Genomic DNA, 23,780 nt, shown 5'->3' with positions numbered 1-23,780 from the left:
GTTAAAAAATGTCACTCTTATGGATGGTTTGAAACATTATTAAGCATTAGTAAATTGTGTGATGAAACAACTTTCATGGTCTATAAAAATAAAAATATTTGATATTAAAAAAACATAACAGTCATGATAAATATTTTTCATCCATGCATGATGATGGTTGTGGAATAGCAGGTCGTGTAAATATGAACTTCAATACGAATTTGAATGATTGAACATAATTTTGGATAATTTAATTAAAAAGGTTTTTATTTGAAAAAGCTAAATATGAAGGTTGGAAAATGATGCTTCTTACTAAGCCTTTGGTACAAAAAATTATAATATTTACATTAATTTGAATTTTGAGGGTTATTAAGTAAAACTTAATACTTATTACTTAATAACTTAAGTTAACTTTAAATTAAATTATATTTAAGTTGTTGATTTAAAACTTATTCCTTAATTTTTATTTTAAATATTAAAGTTATTTAATAAATTTAACTTAAAATTAATTTTAAATCATCAAATTACATATTTTTTTTGATAAATTATAATTAGAGCAAAAAAAGTTGAGTAACAATGGAGGTTATGAAGTAATAAAATAAATCATAATTAGGACAAATGATTATAAAAAGGTAAAACAAAGATGTAAACTTAAAAATTAGTTAACTATTTTTAATTATTATTTAAAATTATTTTTTATTTTAAGTCATATCATTAATTTATTTTATTAAATATATTTAATTTATTTGATGATGTAAATTAAATTATTAAATCACTTTAAGTTATTAAGTTGATTTACTAAATAACTACATAGATTAGCACTTGGAGACATAAAATAAGCTTTCAGACTTGTTAGAGGAATAATTAAAAATTATCCTTTTTTAAATGAACAATTTAATTGTTAGTAATCTTTCATAGATAATTTCTAAATTTTGAAAATATTGTATTAATTTTGATGCCTTGATATTAGTCATACACAAAAGTCAAAAAAAGGCCGTTAAATATTTAACAGCTGGCATGCAATGATTGGTGACAGCTCATCAAAGCGTTGCGTTGAACGTTCCTCTTGCTTAATCTAATGTTAAATCCAGGTTTTCAAAGAAAAAAAATAAATAAATAAGTTTTTCTAGAAGTCTTGCCTCGTATACATGTCACAAGCTCTCCATTTTCTCATTTCCCAAACACGCCATTTCCTTTCGCAAGAAAATTTTGAGACAGAAGAAAATTGAGAGAGAGAGATTCGCATCGCTCATCTGAAAAACTCTATGTGATGGGCGATGAAAAATCGTCTATCGTGATGGCCACTAGAGAGCGAGATCGCGAGCTTCTCATCCCTGTCTCCGATTCCGTCAACGATGACGATGCCTCCTCCAAGCCGTCCTCCTCCGCGTCGTCTTCCCACCATCCCGGCAGAGAGGTTTGCTCTCTTCTGATTTTGCTTCCATCGGTTCTTAGATTGATTTAGCTCGTGATGCGCTTTGCCATGTTTGGTTCCCAAAAAAATCGAAGAAATATGGATTTCTTTTTTTCGTTTGAATTAGGTGTTTTTGATGGATAGGCTGTAATTTATTTTGACTAATTTTGATGTTATGGTGGATTTGGTTTTGTGAAACTTACCTTCGAGTATAATTTGACTAAGCCTAAGAGTGGGTTTGGGGGATTTGGTTTGAGTAATAGCTTGCTTGTAGGCTGATTTAAGAAAAAAATGTTGAATTTTTTTTTCAATTTGTAGGGCCTCGGTCTTCTAGTAGGTTGTTTATTCTAGGGTTTGTTTGTTTGTTCGTCTTTCTTGGTTTTCCATTTCTTGTTTTTGACTTACTCCTAGGGTTGTTTGGAAATTTATGAAATTATGATATTGGATTGTTGTGTTCTTGGACTTTAGGTGGTGAGCGAATACCATTAATGTGTTTTAGATAGCATTAGAAGGTAGAAACTGATCAAAGATGATGGGCTATTGCAGAAAAATAGCAGTTGCCATCATGATGACTTGGTAAGATTTTAGAACAGTGTGAATTCCAGAAAGCCTATGACTGATTCTATTCCATTTGTTCTGCAATTGGTGCACTTTCTCTAACATTTCTGCACTAGGTAAATTTTGTGTAATCTCTTGTTCAGTTGCAATGTAAAGCAAAATGGAACCATCTAATTTCCATGGAAGTTGAAACTTGTTGTTGTCCTTTTTCTCCTGGTCCCAATATATACAAGCATGTCTAAATATGGAAGAAATAGCGGAAGTTGGAGTTCACTTTTTGAATATTTAAACTATCATTTGTTGTTGTACATGAATATAGGGAGGCATTTTGGGGGGCATTACTTCATCCAGGATGAATTCAGAATGATTTAAGGAAAAAAAAATGTCAATCGTGATCGGAGGATAAATATGATCCGGACAAATATATCCACCTAACTATAATCAGGGAGATCAAGTTGGCTCTCTTAATGTGAGAGTGGGAAAAGCAGATTTGGGTGTCAGAATTTTGCAAGTGCAATAATAATCCAAAAGACAACACTTGGTAGTGAGCAATGCAGTAAATATTTTCAACACCAGCCTTTAACTAGAACAAAGGAAATGCAAAGCAGGGAATGACAAAGTTCCTACAAATAATTCTATTAGCTGCCTCCTCTAGGATCTCTCCTACTTAGTCTTGGTGGCAGCTCAAAGGTGAAATGAGATCCTAGCTCATGGGCTAGGTTTGGTGTTAGGTTATCCATAGAAAACTACATTTTTTTTGTTTGTTCTTTTAGTAGAACTTTTTCAAACATTATTTATCAAAAGAAAAAAAAAACAACTTTTTTGTCAAGCATTTTTCAAAGACTGATGTGAAAAAAATGCAGTTTTGGCTTTGGCTATCCATTTTCTTATAGATCACATAATTCATGCTTGTTATCTTTAATTTCATCCTTTTCATCCTCTTATGCCCAAGTTTTACATTGTGGGCTAATTTGCTTCATTGGAAATTCAATATGACCAGGACTTTTCTGGAAGCTGTCATGCCCAAAGTTTCTGGTCTCAGTGCTCATGTGTGTGTTTATTTGTTTCTGTTCATCTGTACTACTATCTGACTAATAATGTGTATATATTATATTGTCGCTGTAGACTTTTTACAAAGTTGTTAGGAGCTGGGCTTCAAAGAAGTTCATGACTGGATGGTGCGCACACTCTTCCTTCTTATATCTGCTGTTTCTGTTTCAAGTTTTGAATGCATATATTATCTCTTTTCATCTGTTTTTTCCTCTTTTCTTTTTCAGTATCTAGGATATCAATGACATGCATTATTGCACTCCTTCTTTCCTTAGTTAGAATTTATTCTTTAACCTTGTTCTGTACAGGGTTTTGATATTTTAGTTTTTGACATCATAAACAATTCATTAATGATGAGATCAATTCAAATGTCAATTGTACTTGAATAATTGTGAATACCTTGTGTTGCATTGCTCATTATGATCATTTGAAACAATTTTTCTTAGCATAATGTTAAATATCTGGATTGTTGTGGTGTCATGTTCTTCAATTTGCAAGATTAAATAAAGGTGGATTGATCTTTTGAAATTGCTTGGTAAAAACTAGATGAGGAGCTGGTAATGCAAATAAGGGAAACTATGTTATAATCATTTTAAGCTTTGATGATAATGGAGGAATGAAAGGCATTAGCCTATGCACAGCATATTCGATTGGAAGGATATTCACAAGTTGGTCTTGTCTTGCTGAAAAAAATTTTCTGTAACATTTTAGTTGTATATGTATGTATGTATATTGCGAACTATTCCTGTAGCTTACATCTGAAGTTTGTTGTATCTTGAGGGATGATGGGAATAAAAAGGATAATAGGTCAACATGCATAACTTGGAATTTAAAACTCACAGTTCACAGTACCAGGCCACTGTGCTGGGGTGGGCTTATAAAGGGAGATGCTGTTACCTAGTTGGTATTTCCTCTGTAAACAAGATGAGGAGTCAGAATATAATGTTCTTATTCATTGTAGGTGGGATTGCAATTTGTGGTATTTGGTTTTCTCTTTATTTGGGATTTCTTGGGTGCTTCCTCATTCTATCAAGGATCTTTTGTGAGGTTAGCTCATGAGTTTTGGAAAGAAATGGAAGAGAGGATTGTATTTCTTTGTTTGATGTGGTTCATTTGGAGTGAGCAGAGGAGAAGATGTTTTAAGGGAGTATAGAGCTCAGAGGAAGTGTTGGAAATCTTCTTTATAAATTCTTTGTATTATTGATCTAACAGCGTCTATGTTGTAATTTTAGCTATACTCTTAATTTTTTTTTTACTGTTTAGGAAGGGTTAAGTTACTCTTTTTTGTTGCCCTTGGTTCTCTTTGTATGTATCCTTTGTACTTTTGCTTTCTTATACGAGTATGGGTGCTCAATTCTTATAGGATACTTGCTACTTGATTTTGATTGATTTATTTCTTATTTTCAACTTCCTTAACAGATAATACATTGAAAAAAAGGGAGTTTACAGGGAGTGAATTTTTATAAAATATTGAAGGATAAGAAAGGAAAGGTGGGATAAAATAAAAAGAAGAATTCTTATCATAGATATCTATGTTTATTTTATTTTATTTTATTGATATTTCTGTTTTTCCTTTTATTATAATGTCTCCAAGTCTATATACCTGTTATTGAAATCATTTTTTGCTGAACAGACCCTTTTATCCCAAAATTTCTTGGTGTAAATGATCAACACCTACACACAAACCTGCACGTGACATGCATTTGAGGAAACCCAACTCACATCAATTTCTTTCACTAAGTAGAGAACATTCTTCATCAAATATTCCTTCCTGATTTACCAAAATAATTGAGAGAACAGAGGGTGTCTTTTATTCATAACATAAGTCTCATATATATAACCATTTAAAAACTTGATATTTCTGAAACAAGATTGTATGAAGCAAAAACTTTTCCAACTAAGTTTGTTTAAACTAATAAACCTAGAGATGGAACTCCTTAAAAGACACTGTTAGCATTAAACTTTCCTGTTTTGGCCAAGTAGAGCCCACTTAAAAGGTAATATTATTAAATTCAAGGCTATGGTAAATGGATTTAGAAAAGTGACCTTGACTTAAAGTAATGAAACAAGTAAAAGACCCAATCTCCATATGAATATATATACTCCCCCAGAAAACCTATATGAAGTGGGAGCCAATACAAAAAGTTAAACGTAAATGGCTTTAAAAAAAGTGACCTTGACTATAAGTAATCAAACAAATAAAAGACCCAATCTCCATATGAATAACTATATGCTCCCAGAAAACCTATATGAAGTGGGAACCAATACAAAAAGTTAAACTAGGTGATCTACATTTAGGCATGTCAATTCCAAACCCAACCCACCTTTAAACTTGGGTTGGCCTTAGAGCATAAATATGGTGGCTCAATGATCCCAAATCTAAAGGACTGATTTTATTTAGCCTGGGAAACATGAAGGTTTTGTGGAGATTTTTACATTGATAGTATGTAATATATGTATTTTTTAACTTCATTCTTATACAAATATCAATGCTATTCACCACAAGATGACAACTTATCATTCCAGTCAAAGGTTAGGGAGTTCAGGACCTTTAACTTCAGATTCTTTTCTCCCCTTCCTGTTGACAAGGATACACTGGCTGAAGTTGGAGGATCTAGGTACTATAGGTTTTCCTATGTGTTGCATGGTGGCTTGTGAGGTTTGTCTAAAGCGTCTGAAGGGGGCCATATTGGGCCTTGTACTGTGGCTTTGGAGGGGCAGGCCTTTAGTGGTGGGCTAGTGGTTAAGTTGACCCAAGAAGGGTTTTTAAACCCCTTTGCCAATGTGTCTCTTGGTTCTCAAGAGCTTCTTGACGTTCCCCTTATTCAGGAGAAGTCACAGGGCCTGTCAGAGTGGGAGTCGGGTGTCAACGATGTCCTTGTGGTAGAAGCAACTGGTTTTGGAGGTAGGTTTTCTTCCCTCACTCTTCCTTCTCTGATGGGGTCTCCCTTTCTCAGTGCAGCATGTGATGATGCAACAGGAGGGCCTTGCTTGGGGTTGCTGGGTTCGTGGATCCAACCGCTAAATTTGCTACTTCAAGATGGGAGGTTGGTGGATCTCACGGGGAATGCAACAAAGGATTCCTTGGATGAAGATTTGGAAGTTAGGGTAGAGGAGTTGGAGGTCAGTAAAGCTTTGAAGATTGTTAGGGTTTTAGAGGAGGGGAAGCTTGGCCTCTAAAAAGTTTGTTACATTCAGCAACTTTTTGGGACTCCCAGTGGCAGGGCTTGAGAAGGAAATCAATTCCCTTCTTAAGAAAATGGAGTCAAGAAAAGTTCATAGGGTTAAGGTTGCAGGAGGAAAGAAGAAATTGCTTTTGACTACTTGGTTGGAGAAGGAGATCCAAAAACTTGAATGCTTGGTCAATTACAATTGCTCTCCTCTCTTAGCCAAGGGAAAGGGGAAGGGTGCAATGGTTCCAAGTTGCTTCTTGTTGACATGGCTTTCTTCAATTCCTGTTAGGTTGTGGGTTTTGGGCTCTAGAAGGTTTGTGGCGCGTTTCTTTGTTTCTTGCTAGGCCTTAGAGGTTGTTTGGGTGTGGGTTTTGTTTTAGCACTAGTACTTCCCACTGGGGAGAGTTGGTTTGTTCTAGAATGTTGTGGTTTGGTTGGCTTTAGGGTGGTTGGTATTTTACTCTCTCTCTTATTAGCCTTTTGTGTGTGTTGTATACTTCGTTGTGTACTTTAATGCACATTTTTGTCAGTGCTCTTTAATATATGAGTTACCTATCAAAAAAAAAAGAAAAAAGAAAAAAGAAAAAGATAATTGCACTCAGTAATTTTGTGTCAAATTTGCTTTTGGTCTTCCTCTTCTGGCCCTTCACCAAATTTGAAACTCCTAAAAATTCAGGAATGCACATTTGAAGACCAAAATAATTTGAATTTTTAAAATGTAATTTTACATATGCTATCGACACAATATTGAAGTTGTTGTCGTTGGACTCACTTCCTTCTCAAGAATCAATGGTGGAAACTCTTCAATGACATGCTCTGTTTAGTGTGCAATTCTGCTCGTTTTACCAAGGTCTTTGTTGGCCTTTCTTTGTCTGTTCTTGCTAGATGGTAGTGATTGTAGTCATTCACTAAGGAATTTGTCAAAATTTAGAACATGGAAATTTGTTGCATTATCCTGATACACACTGTTTCATGCTGAGTTGTGACGCTGGAAGGCCTGCTAACTTAGATACGTTGGTTGAATAGGGTGCTATAGATATCATGTGACATGTGAATGAGCAATTTGTCAGTCACATGTGTGTTTGATGCATTTAATATGTTACGGAATGATATAATAATCTTTACATGTTCCATTGTCAAACATTGATTTTACCTGATTGAGGTTTGAATCTAATTGCTTTAGCTTTTAATCACATGTGACTGAATCAAATTGTTCTTGCAAACTTCATGCATTTTTCAGCTAACTAACTGAATCAGATATAAATAAAATACTGTTTTATGTTCTAGCATATATGTGTTTCTTGCTCTCTATGCTGTTACAGTTATTTCTCATTCTTGGCCCTTTTGCAGTGTCATCCTATTTCCAATAGCAATCACTTTCTATATAACCTGGTGGTTTATTCATTTTGTGGATGGCTTTTTCTCTCCAATCTATGCACAGCTTGGAATTAATATTTTTGGTAAGTATAGCCACTCTTTCAGCAGTTCAATCATCTCTTCCCCATTTCTTTGTTTTTTAATTGTATGACTTGCATGAGTCTTTTAGGAAAGTGATGTTTCTGGGGCAACATCTCAAGTTGCATGCCTTGTTCAACTTGGACATGGCAAATATTGCATTTGACAACATCATTTCCTTTTTATGTTTGTGATAGTTTTTAGTTGCTTAGCTTGTATATTGAGCAACATGTTTTGTTTAATCAGAAAAACATGGATAAAGGGTTTTAGTACATCAAATAATGTGATCGCTTTGTTTTCTAATTTGAAAGTAGGTTCGGAAATGCATGGTACAATATTTTCTTAGCCACTTGCTCCCTTCAACATTTGTTTCCTTGAATCTTGCCTGCATGTTAGTGTTGCTAAATCCAGTGTTTATTCTCTCGAACCGAAAGAAGAGGGGACACAACGGTATGTTTAACATATGGCTGTGAATTTGTTAGATCTAAATCTTTACATCTTTTGTTATGAAAATATCATTATTTTTTAGGTGGCTATGCTAGATCCATATGAACATGTAAGCAAAATCATGTTATGATTAAGCTTTCGACATTATTCATTTTTTTTGGTTGTGGAGGTGTATAATGATGCATGGACCATGGTTCCTTGTTGATCTGAGAAATGCACAATCCAAGTTTACGTTCTTTTAATTATATTTTCCTGCAAGAAAGTGAACATCTGAAATTACCTTCAGAATCAAATTACCAGCCCTGCTGTAAGGTTTTATGCTTCTGAGATAGCCTTAAGATTTGTTTCTATTTTATTTTTCAAATTTCATCTGGTAAGGTAGTGATGCTTCAAACAATGTGAAAATATTCTAGCATTGGATTAGAAGGCTGTTCATAGTTTTTTTGTCTTTTATACACGTCTTTCAAACTGAAATTACTTCTTGAGTGGAGAAAAGGTTACAACTGTTGACAAAATTTATTTCTATTCATCGATCTTAGTGCTGATGAAAATGCTTGCTATATCATTCTGCCTTGTATGGCAAGTGGTGACCATTAGAGGGACCTGATTTTGCAGTCATTAACCATTGACCTTGGCTTGTTTCATAGCTTGGCTCAACTGATGGAAATACTTCAATTTTACTTCACTTTTCGTTCTGTTTCTTTTTATTTTCTGTGTTATGTTTTTTGTTTATCTTTTCACTGCATCTCAGAATAACTGCCTAGAGTATTGAAAGCTTTAACCAAATCAGTGTTAGCCCTGATGTGTGTTGTTAGCCCACTATCTAATACCTTAAAGTTTTTGGTCAAATTGGTAGTTTAACAAGGAGCTCAGGTTAATTAGAGGTCTTGAGTTTGGGTCTATCTGTTCATTTCCCCATCTATTGATCAGTAGTTCATCATCTATGATTTACTTCTCTATGTACAGGTGTGGGGCCCACATGCTTCAGCCTGGTATGCATTTTTAGTACACTACCTAATACCGTAGGCTTTTCAGTCAAATTGATAGCCTACAATTAGGAGTTTCTGAAAGAGGCTAACCTTTTCTGCCTCCGTTCTTTCTTGTTCTTTGAGATGTTTTTGTTATTCCTGGCCCATAAATCTCCCTTAAAATCCCACCAACAAGAGATTGTGTTGCATCTTCCTAAAAAATGGATTTACCTAATGTAAATGGTGGACAAATACTTGTTTGGTTGGTCGCAGTTTCAGACATTATGAAATGCCAAGTTGGTAGACCTCCTTTAAGCCTTGTACCTTACTGGAACCTCATTTTAGGATGTGGTCTTAACCTATTCTCTGTAACACTTGCAGGAATTCCAGCTCCTTGTCTTTGAACAGATTAAATATCTCTTTTAAGAGTTGGGAAGAGGCTATAGTTCCATATTTTCAAAATAGGACTTGTCACTGCAATAAAAACCATGTAAATATTAAAAAAAGAGTTGACAAAATGATGGTTTGTGGTGTGTTCTTGTAGCCAATATTTGATATTTTGACAGTTAATGAGAACCAAATGCTGATGTTCCAATATTTATTTATCCTCTTCTCCATTACATATCTCCCATTTTATAGGACTTTTTATTTTGTTTATTAATTTCATGATCATGACTATCTGAATAAATACTTTTTTTTCCACTCTGTGAATAGGTCTTGGGTTCATAACTTCCATTACCTTCATTTTCTTGGTTGGAGTATTTATGTCATCATGGTTGGGTGCATCCGTTCTGGGCCTGGGGGAGTGGTTTATCAAACGAATGCCTTTTGTTCGTCATATTTACAGTGCCTCGAAGCAAATTAGTGCTGCCATATCACCGGGTGTGTTTTTCATCAATTTTCTCTTTCCCATATTTTTATTGGATTAAATTCGATGGGGATGAATAATATTTTAGATTTTTACAGATCAGAACACACAGGCATTCAAAGAAGTGGCCATTATAAGGCATCCACGTATTGGTGAATATGCATTTGGGTTCATCACTTCATCTGTAGTCCTCCAGGTCTGGAATGATTTCTATGTTGCAAAACTATCATTACCTCATATGTAACCTATATGCAGTGGTATCTGTCACAGTGCACCTGATCGCGTGTGTGATAAATTTTGTTTAGTTTTGATTCCAATAATTCTTATGTTTTGCAATTCACTATTTTAATTCCTGGTCATATTAATTTGTACAAATGATTATATTGTGTATGGGTGCATGTAAAGATGCATATACATGTAGATGCAATAAAAAGGGCATGTGAATCATGGTGTTTTTGTGTTGGCATGCAAGTTGCTTGTTTTGCTGAATATATGTGACAGCATGAGTGGATGCAGATTCTTGTGTACCCACTAAAAAATTGCCTTTTGTTTTTTCTTTTAATTTACTGTTCTCTTTCTGTTTCTGGAGATGAGAGCAGGGTCGGGGTTTGGTGTATGTGGGCTGAATAACCACTAGCATCCTATTGATTTGAAATTTTGGTGCATGCCATTATCAAGACACATTAATATCTAGCACTGGCATGGATGATATTAGCACAAGTTTGAAAAGTTTGTCTGAGTTTATTAAAAATATCATTTACCACCATATCTCTCCCTCTGATTACTATTATTTTTTCACTTTATTCATATGTAATTTTTGTTCCTCTTTGGTTCTATGTTTTTATCTTAGCTAGATTGCCTTGATTTTGTTCATGGCTATTGTGAGAATGTCTCAAGCTATACTTTAGCTATGTTATCTTCAATACCCCTCATACCCTAGATTTGATGAACATGATGCTTGTCTCCTATATGGAATGTCATATTTTTGCCATGTGAGTGCTATTCCAGAACTAGAAAAGGAGTCTCTCGTATGTGTACTCAAACCTGTGAAATAGTATAATATTTGATGAATGGGACATTGATTTATGTTTATCTTCTGACCATCTGAGAACATTTAAAGTGCAGTCCCTGATTTTTCCTTGTAATACAGAGTTATACCGGAGAGGAGGAGCTATGCTGTGTCTATGTTCCCACCAACCATCTTTACATTGGTGATATATTCCTTGTTAACTGCAAGGATGTAATTAGACCAAACCTATCAGTTCGGGAAGGAATTGGTAAGGATTCATATCTTTATTTGTTATTTTCAAAAGTAATGGCAAAGTCAGGAGAAAGAAATGCAGCCTCATTCTGCCATTCATGACTTTGTTGGGCTTTCTTTATTGAAAAGCCCGTTTTATCCACTGTTTTGAATTTGAGAGTACTGTCTTTGGATGGGTGGTATGCTGCCCATCTACAGAAGATAAGGATGCTTGAACAAATTGTACTATTTATATGTGAAAATTACAAAGATTTTGAAGAAAAACTGCCTATCACTATCAGAGCCTTCTCTACCACTATCATATTACAGGATGCTGATACATTTCGTTTGCTCTTTTGAACTGCAGAAATTGTCGTGTCCGGTGGCATGTCAATGCCCCAGATCCTGTCGACAGTGGATTCAAGGATTACGACGGTGGATAGAAGTAGGCCCGAAAGAGGATGAGAAGAAAGATATATTAGACTTTAGATGAGTTGTTTATTTCTAGCCTCTGGATTTCAGGTAGTCATCGGAATGGCCACGAGAGCAATTTGTGTTCTTATTGCAGGAATATGAAGTTAGATTGTTGTTTGTCTGAAGATTGCAGTGTCAATCTGGTGACAGATGTAACATTTATTGCCATGTAAAATGTAGAATTCAATGTTTGTTCCCAAATATAGTTTGGTTTGTTATAGGCTGTTTTTGGATCTGGATTGTTTTCCCATTTCTCCTAGGTCAGGTACTTTTGGTTACACACTTACACAAGGCAATTTGTACCGATCCCTGTTTTGGGATTGTTTGTGGAGACAATGAGACTTTGGAGTGACAAGTGTTTTTTAAAACAGTTTTGGAAAACGGTTGTTGACAACTGTTCTTTGACATTTTGTAAAATCAAGGTCTATTTGAGAATTTGCATTATTTTCTATGTTGTTAAATATGTTTTAAAATTAATTTTTATTGATTTATTTTTAGAAATTGTATCATTTTTTAAAAATATAACGTCATTTGCCAAAAACATTCTCAGTCCGCCTATTAATGACAGTTATTTTGTATTTTTCTTTCCCTTTTATTGTTTTTGAAATGGCATGACATAAAGCTATGCTTCTTTATCAATAAAATATGATGTAATATATATTTAAAATCAAATATTATGTATTTATTTATAATGACAGTTATTTTGTATTTTTCTTTCCCTTTTATTGTTTTTGAAATGGCATGACATAAAGCTATGCTTCTTTATCAATAAAATATGATGTAATATATATTTAAAATCAAATATTATGTATTTATTTATAATGAATTAGTATAAGCAGATATATTTTATATCGAATTTAATTCTAATTATAAGCGTATTGTAACATTTAGGTGTATTTAAAGTATATTGTATTAAAAAAATATTTTTAATTTTTTTAATATATAAAAATTTATATTATTGAAGTATTAGAAATGATAAATTTTCTAAAATCACTATTTAATGCATTCTAATTTATTTAAAGAAAACACTCAAAAGGGATTAGTTGAGTGTTTAAAAACTTTTTCGAAAAAGACTCTTAGTAAATAAAATAAAGAGATAAGGGTAAAGTGAAATCAAGCACTCGAAGGGCACACTGGTAATTAAATAAGCCTTTTGAAAAATGTAGAGTCGGTCATCCCATATGAGCAATGCGCCCCCGGCGCATTTTAGTAAGAGCCTTTCCCCCCAAAACCCTATTATGCTCGGAAACCCTAGCTTTCACGCGCATCTCTATAAATACAAGCCAATCAGTTCGAGTGTCACCGCCTCATGTAAATATTGGACTACTAGGTTTAATGATCCGTTTCATACTACGATCTCGATTCAAGAAAAAGAGGCGTTCCAAGAACTTCTTTAACAGTTTCCTCTCTTCATTAATGTTTCTTTCTCACAAAGCTCTTCACTTGGTTTGTTTTCTCAGTTGAAATGTTTGATCTTGGTTTTTTCTTGGTTTTTTCTTTTTCTTTTTTTCTTTTTTTGTGCTTCGATTTGATCTGATTTAATGAGTTTGCGAAGATGGTTGAGGACTGTGACGAGTCGTGTGAAAGGTCTCGTTCGTCGTAATGGCGAGTAGCTCGCCTTGCCGACCATTCTGATATATCACCACCCATATTCTGAGTCCTATCTACGATCTACAAAATTCTCTTTGCCTTTTTCCGGATTTCATTTTCCGCATGTTTGCGTCTGTTTTTGGTGCTTTGAGTTGGCCAATGATTATAATTTTATATTAAGACAAGCATATGTCTGAAACAACTGTGTGGAACATCTAATCTTCTCTATGAGGCCAATTTGTAATTTTTTATTCTTTTTTCTTTTTCGATCGATCTGATCTGTTTTCATTGTATAAGTGCTGATGATGAAACAAAGGATACTTTGTATGTATGAGAAATCATGATTACAACTATACCTCTACTGCCTTCCTTCTGAAGCTTCTTATAATCCTGTTTTTGTAAAATAATCATGTTTTGTTTTGTGTCTGATTGTTTTTAAAATTGAATCTGATTGATTTCGAATTGAATTTGGATGGTTTGAACCCTAGATGTGTTCAAACATTAGGAATGCACAAAATGAAATTGTAGTTTATGATTGATTCCATTTGAGGCAACAAAACACCTCAATGATATGGATTTGGCTGGTTTATTGATTATTACTGTGAAGGATCTCAAATGATGAACAGAAGCATAGTTCAAATGATAATCTTTGTGATTAGAAATTGAATGTCTTTCGCTCCTATCTGATGATCCTCATAGTATCTCTTCTCTGTTGGGTTGTAATTCCTGTATGCTTTTGAGTGATTGTTTTTTAAAATTCGATTTCAAATTGGTTTTTTTTTTTTAATTGGATACGATACAAGTTTGTCAGGTTGTAGAAGATTAGGGACTGTGACGAGTTGTGTGAAAGGTCTCGTTCGTCGTAATGGCAAATTTGCCTTGCCGACCATCCTGATATATCACCACCCATATTCCGAGTCCTGTCTAGAAAAATAAAATTTCGAAGTAATCTCAAATTTTATATTGTATTGCCTATGATTATGAATTTTATGTATAAAGGCCAAGCATACGTCTGAAACATTTGGTGTTGACAAACTAATCTTCTCTATGAGGCCTATTTAGTACTTCTGGTTTTTTCTTGGGTTTTTTTTTCTTTTTCTTGTGATTTTTACTATGCTTATCTTTTCTATCCTATTTGATCTCATGATGTTCTCTGCGTCTGCACCAGTGCAGTTAGAATCTGTTTGATGACTTACGAAACTGGTGTGAGACGTTACAGAACTAAAGGAGGGCTCTTGACTTTCTTTAGGCAATAAAATCCAGATTTCAGTAATCTTTTGCTGGCATTTTTCCTTTTCGTATGCATTTTACTATTTTCTTTGACTTTCAACCATCTTCTTGATTTTCTTGATTTCTTGATTTCACATAAGCACGAGCAAACTTCATGATTCCAAACAATGGAATTCATAGAATCAGCTCATGCAAAATCAAAAGGAAATTGTAGTTCTGAAGCTGGGAATTTGAGATAGCAACTCTTTTGCGTTTTGCCATTATCATTTGGAACCGAATCATAGCAGATGCTGGTATTGGGGTAACCAATGAGCTCACTGACTATCTTGGAACCGAAACTCAGGATGGTGCCTCATGATTCTTAAAAGTCCTAAAAGACTAAGAATTTCAGGGTTGATAATGTACTGGTCAACTGGGTTTTGGCTTATTTCCACTGAGGGCGGCAGTGGGGAGATTCCTGTTGAGTTTTGGGTAGCAAATATGAATTAAATTCAAATTTAACCAAAATCAGAAAAAAAAAATATTTTATATGAAAGTTTGCCACTTTAATAACAAAACTGAAATGATTATTATGTTTGATCGGAGGATGATGCCATACATTACAAGTTCTGTGATTGGTTAGGCATGAGAAGGCTTTTTAAATACTTAATCTATGAGACGTCCTTTTTTATTAATTTTTATTGAATGCCTTAATGCTTTTAGTGTCATCAGTTGGAGATTGGAAGAATATATTGTTAACAGAGCAGCCTAAGATGTGGGGTAAGATGTGGGGAAGTGATATTCGCTGAATGGGTGTTGTTACTGTCGAAGAATGGTATTCTATCATCCCATGGAAGAGGTCATTTCATCTTAGATATGGCACATGGTACCTCAGACTTAATAATCTTACTGTTAAAGCGGCTCTCTCTTCTGTTAGTCTGGTGCTGTAAACCTTGGAGTTTTTTTTTGTTGTGGAAATGAAGGCCAAAAGAAGGGGAATGTGAGAGCGTCTTCCGGGGATGTTTGAGTCTCATTACTTTGATGGTGTAGTGGCAATGATATCAACTTCAGAAGGGATTAATGATGTGATCCTCTCCTTTATCTATAATGGTCACATAGCAGGCACATCGACTGCAGAATGCCTAGTTTTCCATAAGGATGAGGTGGTTGTTTGACTGGGAACGACAATGTAAGAAGGAAATTCCCTCAAGTCATTTTTTTTTAGCTCCGCGAGGTAATGGTTACCTGAAAAGTGGCTTATGTCCTAGCTACTGATTGCATAGCAATACAATGGAGTTAAACTTTTGTGACTTGTTTGAAGTTTGGCTGCTATGTGTATTTTGACTAGACCGGGTTCTGAAGCTGGAGCTCCATTGGTATATCCTCTTCATCTCACTTACTCCTTCATCTATATACCCCCATGCATGACCACCTACCGGTGAAAGCATCCAAGGCCGACAAGAAGATCCCCCATAATTAGAAGCAGGGCCAGTCTCTGGATGAATACGTTCAGATTCCGATAGTTCCGATAGTTGCCACAGTGAAGAAATATGGTCAAACAGAACATGAAGACAGCACCGCATCCTCACAAGTGCACTAATCGTCTCGCTGCCGAGCACAGTCCCTATCCCCTTCAGTACGCCCATAACCCTGTTGATTGGTATCCTTGGGGTGAAGAAGCTTTCTCTTAAGCATGAAAAAGAGACGCGCCAATATTCTTATCAAATGGATACAACACCTGCCATCGGTGTCGTGTGAAAGAGGTGGAGTCTTTTGAGTATGAAGGGGTTGCAAAATTGCTCAATGATTGGTTTGTTAGCATCAAGGTGGATCAACTTTTTGAGATGCCGTCACTGAACTTCCCAGAATTTGGTATCGGAAAAACAGAGGGTCTTCCTTTCACAACTCCATTGGCGAGGGAGTTCGCAAGAGATCCCAATCTCCACCTTGTGCACTTCCCTGCTCTTACTCCTCCTGTAATACATCCTGACTTGGATCCATGCAAACCCTCCATACCTACATATCCTACCCTACATGCAGGGTCGTCCTCCATAATACCCGTGTATATCCCATTTCCATACCATATATGCCACCAATTCTTTTTAAACCTCTTAAACCCATTCCATGCTCACCACCTCATCCTTCCTAACCTTCCATGCAAATCACCATTTCTTTAATACCCTTTAACCTACTTCATCCTTCCTCCCTCACCCATCCTATCATCCATCAAATTCAACGTTTCACACTCACTGAACCCCTTGTATCCATTTCTCTCACCACTTTCTATCTCCACCCCACCATTCGCTCATCACTCACTTATTTTCCATCCTCCCACATGCATGAAATTTACGCGCATGACCCTCTAGCATCCTTCCAAAGCTTTCCTTTGAAACTCATTTTCTACTGAACTGAAGTCCTAAACCAATTCCAGATAAAGAAGTCCTCATCTGAAGTGTCTGAGGTTCCAATTTCTATGGTGAAAAAGAGTAAGTCTGATGCTATATGCCTCGACGAGGTTGATCACACCATGTACGTCTCCATCTGTAGTGTTGTTAACCCGCTTACACAACTCTACACGCAGGCCAGAATCAACAACGCTTGTTTTTCCAAGCCTGTGAGCGTCATGCGCTGGAGGGGAAGGAGACTGGTCTCTACCAAACCCACTGTTAACTCCCTTTCAGAAGGAAAAACCCACGTTGGATCTCCCAAAAATACAACAAACCCTTGGTGGATTTTGTGGGTTTGAGCTCATTTGTTAGATCTATGAGTCTTTTTCTTGTCGTGTGAACTTGACAGAAATGGGGTCCAGTTCCAGCGAAACCCATTCAGTTTCTTCAACTTCATCTTCAACCGTACATAGAGTTCACAGGGTTTTCCATCCATCACGCCTCAGGCCTCCATCAGGATCTCATCGCAGTGACAGTGACAATGACAGTGATGACCACCCGGTTTCTGATCATCAGAATAAAGAAAATGGCTGCAATGGTCCGTGCACAGATCAGGGTGAAACAGAGTCTGATCAATTGAAAAGTGGGTGTTTCAGAAAGGTTAAAGTTGAACAACCTGATGAAATGCCCTCCATATCTTCTAATGTTGGTCTCCAGGAATGGGACCAAGCGAATTTCACTCGTATTCCCTCCAGAGCAGGTGGCAGCTCCACCCGAGCTTCATCGACTCAATCCTTGAACCCTTCTAGTTGATTTCTCTCTCGCTTTAATTTAATTCCTGGTAACATAAGCTTCAGGCTAAGCAGAGCAAGCAGTTTAGGTTCATTTCGAGCTTAACCTGTTTCTTCCACAAGTATTACTTCGAACAGTGAAGAAAAGTTGCATCCATGCATTGGACCTTCCAATAGCTTGGTTAATAGAAATGGGTCTCAACCCAACACCTATATCTGCCCCATCTACATGGGTCTGCCCGACACATTGGCGGTTTTGGATTCAAGGGTCATTGAGTTCGCAGTGGAAATGGTACCAAATATCTCAGTTTGACATTCCAATCGCTAGCGGTGAATAGTTCCAGTTGAGTTTAGTGGTGGGCACAGGAGGTTTAACATTACTAGGGTCCATATGGAAGAGGATGCTGGGAAGCTGCTTCATTTTGGAAATGAGAGTTACTCACAGGTTGATCTGAATAAAGTTGGAGTGCCTTTGCATGAAATTGTTTCTAAACCTAAATGTGAAGAAGCTCAGAATATGGTCATATTGCCTAGTTACGCGCCTCTTCCATTTCTATCTGTGGAGTTGCTAGAGAAGGTAAGGTTGGTAGTTGATGCCATCTTAATGACTGAAGGTACTTGAGAGAAAAGAGCCACTTACATTGTGGACAACTAATAAGAAGGAAATTGGTGCTTATGGCATGAGCTTGCAGCAGATTGACAATGATGTCATTATTCCTCGATCAGGGTGGAAATACGCCAAGTGTGATAAAACAGAGAATCTTTGGTTAAATTTGACTAATGGAATGATCCCTTATAGGAGGTTGAGTGGAAACGAGCTGCCTTCTGTTTAAAAAGAGGATTATCAGAATCATAGAAAGAAGAAAATGACAGCTGCAATCACCAACTTCGCAGTGGAGTATCAGTTGCACCTCAGGTCCACGTGCATGACTTCATTTTTGCATGACTTTACTTTTGGGCCACGTGCCATTTCCCATCTCACTATTTGTAATTTTGAAAATATTTTTTCCAAATTCCATTCTTCCAACAATTTTTTAGATTTTAGTTTTTTTTAAAATAATTATAACTCTTCCATTTTTCATCCTTAGCATTTTTTTAGGTTCCAAATCTCATTTTCAATAAAATTGGTTGTCATTTTCTCTTCGGCAAGCACTTTTCATTTTTCCTTCTATTTTTTAAAGTGTTTTAAAATAAGCAAGGATTAAATTTCATAATTTCAAATAATGGAGTTATTGGAATTGATTCTTGCAAAATAAAATGGGCTTTGATGGGAGCCCGACATCAAATAATTTTATTTGAAATAAAAATGAACTTGAGTGAAGTGTCATGTGTGCCATTGATGATTTCGTATTTGGTTTAGTGGCATGTGAACCATGTTTTATGTTCATTTATTATACACAAACCTCATTTTTTGATAGCGCATTGTGGCTCATTGCCAAGGTACGCCCTCGCTCTCACTCTGACCATTCTTTATTGAGTGTTTTGATTCTTACATGTGCATGCTCATGTCGGTATTAATTGATTTTCTTATCAATTGCCATGATTGCTTCATTTTATCAGTAGAAACCCGTTTTTAGGGACTTAGAGGGGTGGTGCGGTATTTACCGTACCTTCCCGATAAGTAACCTGACCCTCGAACCCAATCCGCTTTTTCACATACCACATTTTCTAAAATAAGGAGTCACACTTAGAGTTTTCTTTCTTATTTTATTTACCCTTTAAAAATAAAACGAAAATAAGTGGTGACTCAAAGTTATTTTCTTAATAAATAAAATCATTTTCCAAATAAAAAGCAAACTCGTCATCGAGTGGAAGCGCATGAGCAAAAATGCGGGGTCCACACAATCACACATGATAAGTGATTTAATAATAATTAATGCTTTTAAGTTAAAACATGTGAGCAATTTTGTTAGCAATTGAAAATTTTATTCTTATACGACAATTGTTTATAGATGACTATACAAAGATTCATTCTTTTGGAGTACATTTTATTATTCCCAACTATGACATAACTCAACAGAGAAAGGAATTTCTCTTTACCCAAAATGAATTATTACAGCAAGGTATATAAATACCATTCTTAGTTAGCTAACTGACTCTATTTTATTCTAACAAAAACAACCAACTAATTTTGTTTTATTCTAACTAAGTTATACACGTGGACAACAACCATTAACCACTATTCCTAACATCTCCCTTCAAACTCAAAGTTGTAAGGTCTTCCACTTTGAGATTGTTCCTCATTTGATTAAACTCTCCACTGGAGATTGCTTTAGTTAGAACATCTGCCACTTGTTCATTTGTTGGTACATGTCTTATATCCATGTCTTTCTTCAAAACTTTTTCCCTTACAAAATAAAAATCCAATTCTATGTGCTTTGTTCGAGCATGAAGAATGGGATTGACAGATAACAACATTGTGCTGAGATTATCACACCACAGAACCGGTATTCTAGGTGTCTTGCACTGCAATTCAAATAGTAAGGATTGAATCCAGGTTACTTCAGCAACTAGTTCAACCAAACTTTTATATTCTACCTCTATGCTGGAACGTAAAATTGTTTGTTGTTTTCTGGAATGCCAAGACACAATATTATTGCCAAATAAGACACAGTGACCTGAAACCGATCGTCTATCATCAGGGTTTGAACCCCAATCAGCATTAGAAAATCCAATTAAACTCAACTCAACAACTTTCTTTAAATGAATGTCATAATCCATGGTTGCTCTTAAGTACCTTAGAATGCGTTTTACAATCTTCCAATGCTCATTTGTAGGCTTTTGCATAAATTGACAAACTTTATTGACACTATATGCCAATTCAGGTCTAGTTACGGTAACATATTGTAAAGTTCCTACTATACTTCTGTATAGCTGAACATTTTCCATTGGAACTCCATCTTGGGAACTAATCTTTAAGCCACTAGTCATGGGAGTGGGAAGACCCTTGGCCTGCAACATTTTAGTTTTCACCAAAAGATCCCTTATATACTTCTGTTGAGAGAAATGAAACCCATTCACTGTATGCGTAACCTGAATGCCCAGAAAATAGGTTATTTCTCCTAAATCTTTCAAAGAGAACTCAACATCCAACTGTTTAATAAGAGTAGTTACTACCTCTGCATTGCTTCCAGTTCCAAAATATCATCTACATAGACAAGAATGTAGGTGGTATGAGTTGATGTAATCCTGAAAAAGAGAGATTGATCTGCCTTGGAAGAGACAAATCCAAATTGCAAAAGTGCTTTATGAAGTCTCTCAAACCATGCTCGTGGTGCCTGTTTGAGTCGATAGAGAGCTTTATGCAGTTTATAAACATATTCAGGGTGTTTCTCATCCACAAAGCCTTGAGGCTGTGACAAACACTTTTTCTTGTAAAATACCATTCAAAAAGGCATTATTTATATCCAATTGCCTAACACTCCAACCTCTAGATAAGGCAATGGTGAGTACAATCTTGATAGTTGTTGGTTTCACAACTGGGCTAAAAGTCTCATTAAAATCAAATCCAGCTTGTTGATGGAAGCAAGTGTTGTTTCTTTGCAAAGCTTCAAACTCAGATATCATGGCTTGTTTCCACTCATCCTTTTGTAAAGCCAACTCAACTGTCTCTGGTTCCTTTACTGCTGCAATATACACTTTAGGTTTGGCAATGCCATTTTTGCTTTTTGTTGTCATGACATGAGTGTTCCCTTGAACTCTTGGTTGACCTATCCTTCTATTCAAATTAGTATTACTAGAAGAAACAATATCCTGCACAACAACTTCAGTTACTGGAGAAATAGAATGTACATTAGGAACATAAGGTAAATCAACCTCATTGATTGGCCTGTCAATGGGGACTGTGAGAATAGGATGAGAATGAGTTTGAGAGGGGACTGTGAGAATAGGTGGACTAGCAGATGGGGTAGAATTGGACAACGAAAATGAGATATGGATAGAATAGGAAGATTGATCAGTTTGAGCAAATGGAAGTGTTGTTTCATCAAATATAACATCTCTAAAAATATACAGCTTTCCATTTGAATCCAAGCACTTATATCCCTTGTGGTTTAAGCTGTATCCCATAAAAGTGCAAACAATGCTCCTAAATTGAAATTTATGTTTGTTAAAAGGCCGAGTGTTAGGATAGCATGCACAACCAAACACTTTTAGAGAGGAATAGTTGGGTTTGGTTTTGAAGAGAAGTTCTAAAGGACATTTTTGTTTTAGGATAGGAATTGGAAGTCTGTTATGAGAAACACAACAGTTCTGAAAGCTTCATCCCAATATTTGAGAGGAATTGAAGATTTAGCTAACAAGGTTAAACCATTTTCAACGATGTGGCAATGTTTTCTTTCAGCCACTCCATTTTGTTCTTGAGTATGAGGGCAAGACACTCTATTAATGATACCATGTTGAGTAAGGAATGATTGAAAAGATCTAAATTCACCACCCCAATCAAATTGAAAAGCTTTTATTTTGGAGTCAAGTTAAAGTTCAACTTGAGTTTTGAAATTGATAAAGGTTTGGATGACATCAGATTTATTTTTAAGAAGATATAACCAGGTGAATTTAGAATAGGCATCCACAAAATGAACATAGTATCTATAACCACTACTTGAAGGGACAGGAGCTGGACCCCATAAATCAAAATGAATCAATTGTAGATGAATGGTATAAACTGTTTCAGATCTGGAAAATGGAAATTTATGAATTTTGCGTAAACAACATGATGACCAAAATGAAAGTGTCATTTTATTGATATTAGGGACATTACACTGTGAAAGAATTGTTTTTACAATTTGAATAGAATGATGACCTAATCTGGCATGCCAAAGATCAAACACATTTGGCTTTATTGAATCACAAGGATTTGAAACAGTACAGGCTTGAACATTGTAGCTTTTTACAGCAGAGGATGATTGACAAATGTTGAAGGCAACTTCTGGATGAGCAAGACACAGATTTGATGAATCAAACGAGTATAGACCATCTTTAACTTTCCCGGTAAGAAGAACAGCCTGAGAATCCTGATCCTTAACAAAACAAGCATCAGAATGGAATTCAAAGAAGACATTATTGTCTTTTGCAAATCTAGAAACACTAAGAAGATTCTTTGTAATAGAAGGAACCAAAAGCATATGATTTAAGGAGAACACTTTAGAAGTAAGAGAGGAAAGTAAAGAAGAATGACCAATTCGTGAAATTGACAAACTTGAACCATCACCAATGTGTACTTTGTCTTGACCAGTAAATTCAGTGTTGTGCTGAAGATTATTAGCATTTGGTGTGACATGATTTGAAGCACCAGAATCAGGGTACCAAGAGTTATCATTGAACACCTCAGGTATTGTAAACAAAGTTGAAGAATGAGGAGAGGCTTGGCTGAAATAAGCACGAGGACCACCACTATTTTGAGAAGAGGAGGTTGGACTAACAAAACTTGGATCAAACCTGTAGTAACACCTCTCAACTTCATGTCCAAACCTTTGACAAAGCTGGCACTAAGGTTTGCCAGGATTATTCCAATTGTTATTCCAGCCAGATTTGCCATCATTTCCTCTGTCTCCATTAAAATTTCTTCATCTACCAAAGTTTGCAGCATTGAAACGACCTCCATTACCTTGACCAATACCTCGACCTCTTCTCAGACCAAAGTTGGTAGAGAAATTGCTTCTATTACCACCTCCAAAACCATTATTAGTAGAAAACGAGGCAAAATTGGCACTTGGTGCAGAATCAAGAGATTTAGCATTCTTTTCAATTCTAGCTTCTTGTGCCATAATCAAAGACTCAACTTCTTCTACAGTATAGGATTCAGATCTAGTAAGGATGGAGGTGATGAAAGCATCATACTCATCAGTGAGGCTAACTAGAATAGCATCAATATGGTCCTTATCTGTAAGTATGTGACCAACCGAGGCTAAAGAATCAACACAACTCTTGATTTTGGAAAGATATTCAATAACATTCAAAGATCCTTTTTTCGTAGTCTTAAGCTAATCCTTAATCTGTCCAATTTTAGCCTTGGTTTGAGATGCAAAATATTGCTATAATTTCACCCAAACTTGAAAAGAGGTTTCATATCCAACTAACCTCGGAAGAACTTTCTCAGAGATCGACGAGAGCATCCATGAAAGAAGCAATTGGTCTTGTTGTTCCCACTCAACAAAGGCTTTGTTCACATTTTCGAAT

The 23,780-nt window shown here is 35.7% G+C and overlaps 1 protein-coding gene and 4 non-coding genes across 5 annotated transcripts; all 5 read left to right on the top strand.

Annotated features, from left to right (window-relative positions):
- Window positions 1-1,128: 1,128 nt before the first annotated feature.
- LOC117925111 (protein CONTINUOUS VASCULAR RING 1-like) lies at window positions 1,129-12,043 on the top strand. Its single transcript, XM_034843976.1, has 7 exons — window positions 1,129-1,396; window positions 3,077-3,129; window positions 7,525-7,634; window positions 9,759-9,926; window positions 10,011-10,108; window positions 11,063-11,189; window positions 11,520-12,043. The coding sequence occupies exons 1-7, from the start codon at window positions 1,250-1,252 to the stop codon at window positions 11,615-11,617; spliced, it is 801 nt and encodes a 266-aa protein (XP_034699867.1). The 5' UTR covers window positions 1,129-1,249; the 3' UTR covers window positions 11,618-12,043.
- A 1,146-nt stretch (window positions 12,044-13,189) lies between these two features.
- On the top strand, window positions 13,190-13,287 carry LOC117925772. Its single transcript, XR_004653038.1, has one exon. It is a non-coding gene; the product is annotated as a small nucleolar RNA Z43 (small nucleolar RNA).
- A 226-nt stretch (window positions 13,288-13,513) lies between these two features.
- On the top strand, window positions 13,514-13,596 carry LOC117925774. Its single transcript, XR_004653040.1, has one exon. It is a non-coding gene; the product is annotated as a small nucleolar RNA U83 (small nucleolar RNA).
- Window positions 13,597-13,820: 224 nt separating this feature from the next.
- On the top strand, window positions 13,821-13,911 carry LOC117925768. The gene has a single exon (XR_004653034.1). It is a non-coding gene; the product is annotated as a small nucleolar RNA snR60/Z15/Z230/Z193/J17 (small nucleolar RNA).
- Window positions 13,912-14,042: 131 nt separating this feature from the next.
- Window positions 14,043-14,137, top strand: LOC117925771. Its single transcript, XR_004653037.1, has one exon. It is a non-coding gene; the product is annotated as a small nucleolar RNA Z43 (small nucleolar RNA).
- The last annotated feature ends 9,643 nt before the right edge of the window (window positions 14,138-23,780 follow it).

The sequence above is a fragment of the Vitis riparia genome, chromosome 11 (assembly GCF_004353265.1).
Source record: "Vitis riparia cultivar Riparia Gloire de Montpellier isolate 1030 chromosome 11, EGFV_Vit.rip_1.0, whole genome shotgun sequence".
NCBI lineage: Eukaryota > Viridiplantae > Streptophyta > Magnoliopsida > Vitales > Vitaceae > Vitis > Vitis riparia.
Note: the sequence above shows the minus strand (reverse complement) of the source record. Positions and strands in the feature narration are given on the sequence as shown.